The sequence below is a fragment of the Papaver somniferum genome, unplaced genomic scaffold (genome assembly GCF_003573695.1).
Source record: "Papaver somniferum cultivar HN1 unplaced genomic scaffold, ASM357369v1 unplaced-scaffold_22, whole genome shotgun sequence".
In the NCBI taxonomy this organism is placed as follows: domain Eukaryota; kingdom Viridiplantae; phylum Streptophyta; class Magnoliopsida; order Ranunculales; family Papaveraceae; genus Papaver; species Papaver somniferum.
The window spans coordinates 879,255-890,870 of NW_020632152.1; the positions used below are offsets into that span (position 1 = coordinate 879,255).

At 36.6% G+C, this 11,616-nt stretch overlaps 2 protein-coding genes across 2 annotated transcripts; one reads left to right on the top strand and one right to left on the bottom strand.

The window, feature by feature from the left end:
• Positions 1 to 4,933: 4,933 nt before the first annotated feature.
• Positions 4,934 to 7,857, bottom strand: LOC113340667 (aconitate hydratase, cytoplasmic-like). The gene is made up of 4 exons (XM_026585785.1): positions 7,470 to 7,857; positions 5,984 to 6,050; positions 5,712 to 5,830; positions 4,934 to 5,483 (listed from the first exon to the last, which is right to left on the bottom strand). Exons 2-4 carry the CDS (start codon positions 6,040 to 6,042, stop codon positions 5,401 to 5,403), a joined length of 261 nt encoding a protein of 86 aa, XP_026441570.1. The 5' UTR covers positions 6,043 to 6,050; positions 7,470 to 7,857; the 3' UTR covers positions 4,934 to 5,400.
• Positions 7,858 to 9,235: 1,378 nt separating this feature from the next.
• LOC113340666 (basic form of pathogenesis-related protein 1-like) lies at positions 9,236 to 10,026 on the top strand. Its single transcript, XM_026585784.1, has one exon. It carries the CDS (start codon positions 9,316 to 9,318, stop codon positions 9,784 to 9,786), a length of 471 nt encoding a protein of 156 aa, XP_026441569.1. The 5' UTR covers positions 9,236 to 9,315; the 3' UTR covers positions 9,787 to 10,026.
• Positions 10,027 to 11,616: the final 1,590 nt, after the last annotated feature.

Genomic DNA, 11,616 nt, shown 5'->3' on the forward strand with positions numbered 1-11,616 from the left:
TCAGCTCAGACAAGCTCTCTCTTCTGGAATATCTTCCTTAGCACAATGACACAATAAACTTGGATATCCAGCTTATCAAGCACTCAAGCATATTCTCTCTTCAGTGAATGAAGTTATTGATACTCATTTGACTTCAACAGTTTGCTCATCTTGTCAGACAGCCAAGAGTCTTGCTATACCTTATCCAACTGGCACAAGCTCTAATAATGTCTATGGTCCTTTATATATAGTTTATTCAGATATATGGGTATCACCACTGTGTTCCATTAATGGTTACAAGTACTATTTTTCTTTCATAGATTCATTTAGTAGGTTCACATGGTTGTATCCCCTAGCTTATAAATCTGAAGTTCTTGAAACTTTGTTAAATTTAAAAATCTAGTTGAAAATCAGCTTAATAGAAGAATCAAGTTCATTCAATCTGATTGGGGAGGTGAATACAAAAATGTTTCAACTTATTTGGGTTCTTGTGGCATAGGACATAGAGTTTCTTGTCCTCATGCTCATGCTCAAAATGGCACGACGGAAAGAAAACATAGACATATTGTAGAAACTGGTTTAGCCCTGTTAGATCATGCTTGCCTATTTCTTTTTGGTCTTATGCATTTGAAACTGCCAATTACTTAATTAACAGATTACCTACACCAAATTTGGATCAATTATCACCTCTAGAATGTTTGTTTAATATCAAACCTGATTATCTGTTCTTACACACATTTGGTTCTGCCTGCTATCCATGCTTAAGAAAGTTTAATCATCACAAGTTGGAAACAAGATCTGTTCAATGCATCTTTCTTGGCTACAGTCTTATGCACAAAGGTTATAGATGTTTCAATCCAAGTACCAATAAGATTATCATTTCTAGGGATGTGAATTTTGATAACACTACATTTCCATATGCTACATTGTTTCCTTCTTCTAGTACTTCTAAAACAGTATCTGTCACACCATCTGTCATTCCCAATGATGTTGATATTTCAACCTCCACTACTGCACCTATTTCAAGCGAATCTCCTTAACTACCAGTCTCTACTATACACACTGATATTGTATCTTCATCTGTTACAAATTCTCATCCAATGCAAATTAGAGGTAAAATGGGTATTTCTAAACCTAAATTAACCTAGGATCTTCACTTCTGAGGTTCAATCTGTGTGTGAGGATATTATAGTACCTACTTGTTATACTGAGGCTTGTAAGGATCCAAAATGGAGAGCTGCAATGGATGAAGAAATTACTACATTACTTCAAAATGGTACTTGGAGGTTGGTTCTTGCTACTGATGGTCAAAATATCATTGGGTGTAAATGGATATTTAGAATCAAACGAAAAGCACATGGCTCTATAGAGAGATACAAAGCCAGGCTAGTGGCTAAAGGATATAATTCAGTAGAAGGTATTGACTATCAAGACACTTTGAGTCCTGTAGTTAAGCCTACAACTGCAAGAGTAGTTCTCTCTATTTCACTCTACAAGAACTGGCTGATAAGACAATCGGATGTGAAAAATGCATTTTTGCATTGACATTTGTCTGAAGAAGTTTTTATGGTTCAACCACCTGGATATGCTGATAAACTTCTCCCTAATCATGTGTGTAAGCTTCAGAGGTCTTTATATGGTTTAAAACAAGCTCCTAGAGCTTGGTTTGAGAGATTGAGTAAATTCTTATGTTCTCATTGCTTTCTGCCATCCAAAACAGATACTTCTCTCTTCTACAGGGTAACCAATCATTCTGCACTTTATATTCTCATTTATGTGGATGATATTCTGGTCACTGGAAGCTCTTCCAAGGACATTGATACACTCATTAATTGTTTCTCTGAGCATAGAATTTTCTATTAAAGACTTGGGTTCTCTTCATTTTTTCTTGGGTATTCAGGACATCAACAACTCTGCAGGTATTTTGTTATCTCAAGAACAATATATTACCAATTTACTTATTAAGACCAAGATGAATGCTGCTAAACCAACATCAACTCCAATCTTATCATCTACTTCTGATGTTGACACAACACATTGTGAGGATCCAGTTCTCTATAGAAGCACAATGGGTGCACTTCAATATGCTACAGTTACTAGGCCCGACATTGCATTTGCAGTTAATAGAGCTTGTCAGCATATGCAGAATCCATCTAATGCAAATTGGTCTGCTGTCAAGAGAATTCTCAGGTATTTGCATGGTACTATCTCATTTGGTATGCAGTTTAAGAGGGACTCAGCTCTGCAGTTGCAGGCTTATTCAGATGCTGACTGGGCTAGTGATATGTCTGATAGAAGATCTACTGGTGGTGTGGCAATTTTTCTAGGTCCCAACTTGATTTCTTGGTGCTCTTGGAAACAGAAAACTGTCTCCAGATCCAGCACAAAGGCAGAGTATCGTGCTTTGGCTGATGTTACATCTGAGATTGTGTGGCGGATTCAATCACTTCCTGCTGAGCTACATTTCTCCATGCTAAGAGTACCTGTTTTGTGGTGTGACAACATGGGAGCTACATATATGACAGTAAATCCTGTTTATCACAACATAATGAAACATATTGAAATTGAGCTGGTTGGTGCCAAGGCTTTGGATGTTCGTTTTCTCTCTACATAGGATCAGATAGCTCATAAGGCTTTGTCCACCACTCGCTTCTCTATTCTGCGGCTCAAGCTCAGTGTCATTGGTTTGTCTAGACCCTAATCTTGAGGGGGGGGTTAGGAAATCATGTTGTAATTGTGTGAAATGTGTGTGTAAGTACTTGTGTGATATGAGTGTGTGAGGTAACTGTCAGGTGCCAGTGCTTGTGTACGTTATGTACCGGCCAACCCTGTAACATTTCTGAATGTGTTTAAATATCTCAATCTGTTCTTCTGAGATAATAACTGAAAATCAAAATCCTGTAAAATTAATCGAAAACCTAAAGAAGATTGTCTCACGACATTTATCTTCTCAATATTCATGAATGCAACAACTATATAATGTCCACTTGAACAAGTTTTGCAAGTGTCTAAACCAAAGCCCACCGTAAAATTAATAAATAAATGATCAAATTTTATTAGAAATTTAGCAAGGTAGTTTTTGGACTTTAAGCTTTTTAATGAATCAGTAAAGCTTTTTAGACGGATAGGTGAATTTGTTTTCTCAAAATGAGAAATAGACAAATTACGAAAAATAAAACAAGTATTGGTCAAAAAAAGAATCTGAAGATAGCTGATAAGGGTTACGGAATTGCTTGGTGGTGTACCAAAATATATATAGAACAAAATAGTCATTGCCTTTGATTGGTACATCCCCTAGAAAATTGGCACCTCAGTAGCAGCCTTGGAGAATTTTGGCCGTCAACAAATAGTCCAAGTAGTGACCTTTAGTTTGTAAATCTTAAACACCAAATTAATGTGTGGGACGTTTGTGATACCAATGGTTAAAAATCTTTTTTATTTTTATTTTTTTAAGAATCAACCATCTGCTATGATGGATATACCTTGTAAGCAATGATGAATAAAATGTAGAAACAGATTTTTGTTGCATTTAATTACCAGTAAAGACTCATCCTGTAACATCTTCATTTATTTGTGCCTACGATGGCTTATTATGCCTGCCGGTGCCAACCTCCTTTTGAATAATGGAAAGGTGGCGTATTAAGACGTAGAATCATTTTGGGAAAATAAAGTAAAATGGGATATTTTTCTATTCTCAAACCAAGTTCGGAGGAGACGGGCATGCAACAAGTTGCTTCGCATGGAGTGGTGAAGGCACTCCAAGAAAATAAAATAGAAAGAAACAAAACTAGTCATATAAATCCAAGGTGACCAAACTTGTGAAAGAAAAAAAGAAAAATTTAGTCATCAGTGACTTACGTATTAATCTTAAGTCTTAAGTCTTCCGTAGAACGGATGGGACATTTTATCTTTACCTAGCTAGGCGGCTTCGTACATGAAAATAATCTTGGATTAGTCCTTCTTAAACTTACACATCAATGACTAATCCTGTGCATTCATTAGAGACTTGGAAGCATGCAAATGGTTGAAATGTATACGGGGATCAGATGCGTGTTGCACTAATTACCTTAAGTTGACGCACGGCGCGGATGCGTTTATAATGTCGCAACATGCATATGCTTCCCATCTAACTCCATGTTGTAAACAATTTTGCTTCTTATTTTGAACAGATATAGTTGGTGGTCATGGCTTCTTTGCAAGGGTTTGTCTTAGGGAACCCTAAATAATCACGTAACTCTCACATCATGCTGCTATCTATAGCGCTGAGTTTAGTCTCTGTCTAATGAGAATATTTTCCGGGAACGAGTAAGCTAGGACCTGGATGCAGTGGCAGAACCAGAAATTAATTATTAAGGAGAGCTAATTGCTAAATACTTGGTGCATTAAACACAAAATATCGGATAAATCTAGGGATTTTCCTGGGAGAGGTTCTTGAGAATTTTTGGGAAGCTCTTGATTTCGCTCCTGCCTGGACGGCACGTTACGTTTGTCAAGTCTAGCGATTGAAAAGGTTACTTTGTCAAGTCTAGCGATTGAAATATTGAATATACTCGATTAACCTGGACTCCTTTGACACAATTAGCCGTCAGAAATATCTAGAAGATAAGAATTTCTGTACAAATGAGAAAACTGGTGAAAGAAATAGCATCTTGATCATTCTCTGATAATATTCACGTAGGTTTATGTGGCACAAGTACTAGGTAAGACCTGGTCCAAGCTAGCTAGCAATTCAAAATATTCGTTGTTACTCCAACTCCCACACTAAGGGCACCCATCACAGCACAAAATATAAAAAAAAAAATTGAAATTTCAACATTCGGACTGGACTTAACCAAACTGAAAAAGCAACGTTGATCAAAATCTGAATTTACCTACGCAATATTGTTAAAAGGACCAAAATCAACAATTCCTGGGTGAGAAAGACACGTAAGATTTGATACTGTTTAAATGGACGGGAATCAAAAAGATATTTTTCTATTATCCATTTTGGATATTCTACCCAGAATCTTACAAATTAATATTTCACAATGGACTACAATATCCATATTTAATTATTAATATAATAAAAACAATACTATCACGATTTTCAATAAACAGATTCAAAATTCTTCTAATTTTATGAACTTGTTTAATCTGGACAAGTGTTTGCTTTTAGTCGGTGAGACGGTCATGGTTAACCCACTAGCAGGAAATAGTAGCCAAGTGTGTAACGGAGGAACAAATACAAAAATGGATACCGTTTAGGACAAAACGCTAATCCTATCAGAAAGGAGAATAAAAAAATGATTACTAGAGCACAGAAACTTTCAAGTCCCGGAAATTTGTCTGTGGACCGGAGGATCTTCCAAACTTTGAACCACGATCAAGCCCAAACTTAGTTCAACCAGACACCTAAGCATTAAACATTGGCAACGTGGAGTTTCACATCGTAAACAAAGAGCTGCTAGAACAATCGGTTGATTTCAGGGTCGACCCATCGTAAACAAAGAGCTGATAGAACAAACCTGGAAAATGAAACGGTGTTATATCTAAAACAAGATGAAACATGGGTGAAACCAAATTCAATCCAAACTAAAACAAGATAAAACAAGATGAAATCAATCAACTGATGCAATAGTGTCTGCAAAATAAAAAGAATTAAATTTGAGATTGAAACAACATTCAAACTACTGAATCGTTCTTATGTTACATGATATAGTGATAAGAAACTGAAGAGCGAGAGCTCGCAGTACCATTTTCTATAATTGCAGAAGCAACTGATTCACCCAGATCCATGGAATTTCCTATACAAGTTGTGCAACTGTATCCAACAATATGGAATCCTCGCTGGTTCAAATACTTCTGTAAGCCACTATGTAAAAAAAAACCAAAGACAGAGACAACGTATTGTTTGTAAAGTGGCTTTCATAATGTTACAAGAATATTTATCAAGTCTCGCGGGGGGACACTTGATATTCCAAGCTACAAGTTGGTTATATAAATTTCATATACCAAAAAACATTACCTCTGGAACAGATACCTTGTAGCAACTCCGGAACTTGGGAAAGGCTTGCTTTGACCCATGGTTTAACCTGACAAAATGGGGAAAGATAACGCAGCATAAGTTCCTGACAACAAATGTTTATCCAAGAGAGAACTTGGTGCAATTAGAGTAGGAGAATGCAGAATTTAATATGTACCGATCTGTAGACCTAATTCATAGGCCTTTTTGGCAACCAAAGGTGCCCCTAACATGACGCTGGGCTTAGAAGTATTTTTACAACTTGTAATAGCAGGTATCACAACACTACGATGTTTATCTTAGTTTAAACATGAGCGAAACCAAATTTAAGTTATAATGAAAATCAGTTTTATCCTGTATAAAATGTTGGAAATGTGTGGAGTCCATACATAGAATGTTGGAAATTTCTGGAGTTTCACATGAATAATTCAGAATAATATGATCAAGTATCTAAAACAGGATGAAAATGATTCCATCCTAGTTTAAACATGGGTAAAACCAAATTCAACCCACACTAAATTAGGATGAAATCAGTTTCATCATGTATAAAATGTTGGAAATTTGTGAAGTTCATACATAGAATGCTGGAAATTTCTAGAGTTTCACATGAATAATTTAGAATAATATGATCAAGTATCTAAAACAGGATGAAAATGGTTTCATCCTAGTTTAAACATGGGTTAAACCAAATTCAACCCACACTAAATTACGATGAAATCAGTTTCATCTTAGTTTAAACATGAGCGAAACCAAATTTAGGCTAGGATGAAATCCGTTTCATCATGTATAAAATGTTGGAAATTTGTTGAGTTCCGCCTGAATAATATGATCAAGTATCTAAACATGATGAGACCAGTTTCATTCTAGTCTAAATCTGAGTGAAACCAAATTTAACTGATGTAAAACAAGATGAAATCATTTTCATCTAGTTTAAACATGGGTTAAACCAAATTCAACCCACACATCATGTATAAAATGTTGGAAATTTGTGGAGTTCCACCTGAATAATATGATCAAGTATCTAAGCATGATGAGACCAGTTTCATTCTAGTTTAAATCTGAGTAAAACCAAATTTAACTGATGTAAAACAAGATGAAATCATTTTCATCTAGTTTAAACATGGGTAAAATCAAATTTAACACAATATATAAACAATGAAACCAGTTTCATTCTAGTTTACATAGAAGTAAAACCAGTTTTATCATGTTATTGAACAAGAACTCTTACCTAAAAGGGAAAAAAAATGAGTATATCCACATTTCAAAAAAAAAAAAATCAATCAATTTACACATTAAAACAGGATGAAACTAAGTTTATCTCGGTTTAAAACTGGATAAAATCATACTCAACACCCAATTAAGAACATTGTCCATTCACATCGCACATTTAATAAACAAAGCTAAAACATATGTACACGGGTTCATCAAATTTACTAATTAAGATGAAACTATTTTGAGTATAATCTAACATTTGGGTCTGGAAACATACCAATTTGAGGATACTCTTCAATTAATACAAAACCCTAACTTTCTTAATTTATGAATGTGAGAAAATTCAATTGAATTAGGGCATGCATTACAAAATTCTTTTGGATAATGGTGGTGGTGTTGGTGTCGATGATGGTTTTGGGGAAACAACATATAGTCAACGGTGGTGGAAATGATGATGGTGGTGTCGATAATGGAGAAAATTGATGTTGTCTACGGTGGTGTTACTGTTTGTGGTAAAGGAGATGATGAAGGCGGAAAAAGTTTATGTTGTCGATGGTGGTGCTGGTTGTGGTGGTGGGGATGATAGAGGAAGATGAAGATGGTGGTGAAGAAGAAAATCTCTTCAAAAAAAAACTGATTTCTTTGACATGTTTTTTTTTTCTTTTTTGTTCGGGAGGAAGATGAAGTTATAGTGGAGGGTGTAATTGTCTAATTCTAAAGAAATATTTCTTCTGTCCATTTCACCCATATAAAAGTTTACCCGTCCATCTGAACCGGAAAAAGTACTTTTTTGGCCAAATAACCTATTTTCTGATTTAACTACCAGTAAAACATCTGCTTGTGGCGTCTTCATTTTTTGCCTACGATAATTTTTCATGCTTGCCAACCTCCTTTTGAATGAACGAAAAGTGGCATTTTGAGATTTGGATTCAGTTTGGATTTTTTTTTTTTCTTATTCTCAAACCAAGTTCACGGATAGGAGGAGACGGGCATGCAACAAGTTGCTGGCCATGGAGGGGTGAAGGCACTCGCGGAGCTAGAACTCTGAAATTGAGAAGTCACAAAAGAATCTCATATTAGGAAAAGAAAATTTAGTCATCAGTGACTCAAGCCTAGGTTGCTACATGAGAAGTCTTCGATAGAAATGATGGGACTTTTATCTTTACCTATCTAGGCTGCTACGTACATGATAATTTTCTTTCCTAAACTCATACATCAATGACTATTCCTGGACATTCATTGGAGACCTTGGAAGCATGCACAGGGTTTAAATATATACGGGGATCAGATGCGTGTTGCACTAATTATCTTAAATTGATGCACGACGCGCTGATGGCTTGTAGGATACGTATATGATGTCGCAACATGCATGTGCTTCCCATCTAGCTCCATGTTGTAATTAAACATTTTTGCTTTGGAACAGATACTGTTGGTGGTCATGGTTGTGCTGTTTTTCAGGGATTAAATGTCTTAGGGAACCTTAGTAATCACGTAACCCTCACTTCATGCTGCTAGGATTTTTGTACGGTTAGGCAACCTTGGTTTCGCCCCTGCCTGGACGGCATGTGCAGGCTACGTTTGTCAAGTCTAGGGATTGGAATATTGAATATGACGAACGACCTTGAATCGCTTGACACAAATTAGCCATCACAAATATCCAGTAGTTAGAATTTCTGTCCACATGCCACAAATGACAAAACTGGCGAAAGAAATAGCATCTTGATCATTCTCTTAAAATATTCTCGTAGGTTTATGTGGCACAAGTACTAGGTAAGACCTGGTCCAAGAAGCATTCCCATATTTCTTACTTGTAGACTGTAGTTGATGCAGATCAGTCAAGTATCCATGAATAACTTGAAACGATAACTTGATCATCAATTGGACATAAAAATTTACATCATCTATACAACTATGCATGACGCAAAATGTTGAAATTTCAAATGTTCCTTTTTTTTATTTTTGTGTGTGTGTGGACTTAAAGATCATTGGCTAACTATCCTCCAATTTTTATATATAAATAGTGTATCACTCGATCAAACCAAACATATATCTCCTTCACCTATACCTAGAACACCGGCTAGCTCTACATTTCAAATACATTCAGCTTCAACTAGGAGGTAGTCATGAATTTCATTGTCATTTTAACCCTAGCCTTGACAATCCATGTCTCTCAAGCACAAACCTCACGAGAACAATATCTATCCGCACATAATGCAGCTCGAGCAGAAGTTAATGTTGGACCTTTGGTATGGGATGATACTGTTGCAGAATATGCTACCAATTATGCTAATCAGAGAGCCGGTGACTGTAATCTTATTCATTCTGCTGGAGGACCATATGGTGAGAATCTTGCAAAGAGTACTGGAGATCTCAGTGTGGCCGATGCTGTAAAATTATGGGTAGATGAGAAAAGGTTTTACGACTACCAATCAAACTCATGTCAAGGAGGAGAAACTTGTGGGCACTATACACAAGTAGTATGGAGAAACTCTGTTCGCCTAGGGTGTGCTAGTGTGACTTGTAATAATGGTGGCACTTTTGTCATCTGCAGCTATGATCCCAGAGGCAACTGGATTGGAGAACGTCCTTATTAGACCAATGATATGATTCCGTCTGATCCCGGCAACATGTACTAAATAAAGGAGCGAGATACTAGCAATAAAAGACCTTGCTAATTTAATTAGCTATAGGCGTTCCATTAATAATATCAACAGGTCCTTGGGGACTTTTATTTGGTTATGTACTAGATATATATGTAACCATGTACTTGTACTGCATGTAAGTGATTCTGTTGTTATAAATAAAATAAAAATGTGATCATACACTTATTTAAATTGGTGTAGGAATCCGTTGGAGATGAGCGACATGCATATCTCTATTACCCGCACCTACAAAAACACAACCCTGATAACGTATCACGGCATCAGTCTTGAAATTTCCCTGGATTATGTTAAAAGTGCACTCCTGCCTATTCGCGAACCGAAGATAGAATTTTAGGCGCTAAGAGCGTCCACAATGGTACGAGTATAACCAAAGACCAAAGACTAAAAAAAAAGATCAAATTTGGATTTAGTCCGTCATGTGACGTAGTGGGAAAGAGTAAATTTGATCGGGCGTTAGTATAATGTTCGCCTGAACGTCAAGCGTTGACAAAGCTTACGCCTGGCATGGGGCGTTTATATAGATTACGCCTGGCATGGGGCGTTTATATAGATTACGCTTGGTCAGTGAGATTCCAAAAAAAAAAAGGGGCGGAGGTATAAAGCCCGCCCCAAGCAAATCTTATTCAAAATTTAAGGTACAGGCATTAAGTATATGAACGCCCCTGCATCAGGCGAATTTTATATAAACGCCCCAAATCAGGCGAATTCTATATAAACGCCCCAAATCAGGCGTAATCTATATAAACGCCCCATGCCAGGCGTAATCTATATCTACGTCCGTTACAGGGGAATTCTTTACCAACGCCCCTGCATCAGGCGTTAACTTTACGAACGCGCGATGAGTGGCGGACATTATATCAACGCCCGTTGTGTAGGATCAGATTATATCAACGCCCGACTATATTTGGGTTTGGTCTTGGTCGTCGACCAAATTTGGTCTGGATTTTAGTCTTTGATCAAATTTTGATCGATAGTCCGTCCCACTACGCCTGTCCACTGGATCAAATATTTGGGTTTAGTCGTCCACTGCAGTTACTCTAAGGTGAGTTTAGTCTTAACTTTTGATTTTCATGAAACTTGAATTTCCATACACCAGTGAACTTACATTTTGTCTTTACATACCTAGGCGGCTCATGCTACAAGGAATATTTTTTCTTAAACGTATGCGTCACGGACTTAAAAGCCTGTAGAATTAAAGACTTCAATCGGTATGAGGACAGCTTGTGAGATGTGTATATGGCACCAAAACTTATGCATCCTCCGCGACTTATTCTTTGTAGGATTATGCACTGCAATTTTTAATTTTAAACACTTAAATCTAGCTGCGGGATTTTTCCGGTCAACCTAGAATTATTCTTCAGTACTTATAGCTCAAACATTCGTCAAGCCTGCATAGTCTTAACATGCGATTCACCATTTGTTCCCGTAACGATTTCTCATTTTTAGATATGGGATTTAGTTCGTGGAGGAAGAAGTACGCGCCTTTGCGTTTCTTTGATATTTTCCTGCCATGATTCTTGATTTAGGGGGAAAAAACCAGTATGTTTATTTTAATTTTGCAAAATCCATAAAAGACAAATTATTAAAAAAAAAAAAGGAAAATTTGAGGGTCATAAAACCTGGCATCAGAAAGTAACAACGAGACGAGAGAATTAAAAGAAAGTTTGTAGGTTTTGCCAACAAGGTAATATTTTTGCAGTGCATAAGCAGTTCTTATTTTTAAAAGCAAAAGCAAATCACAATTACACCAAACATTTCATG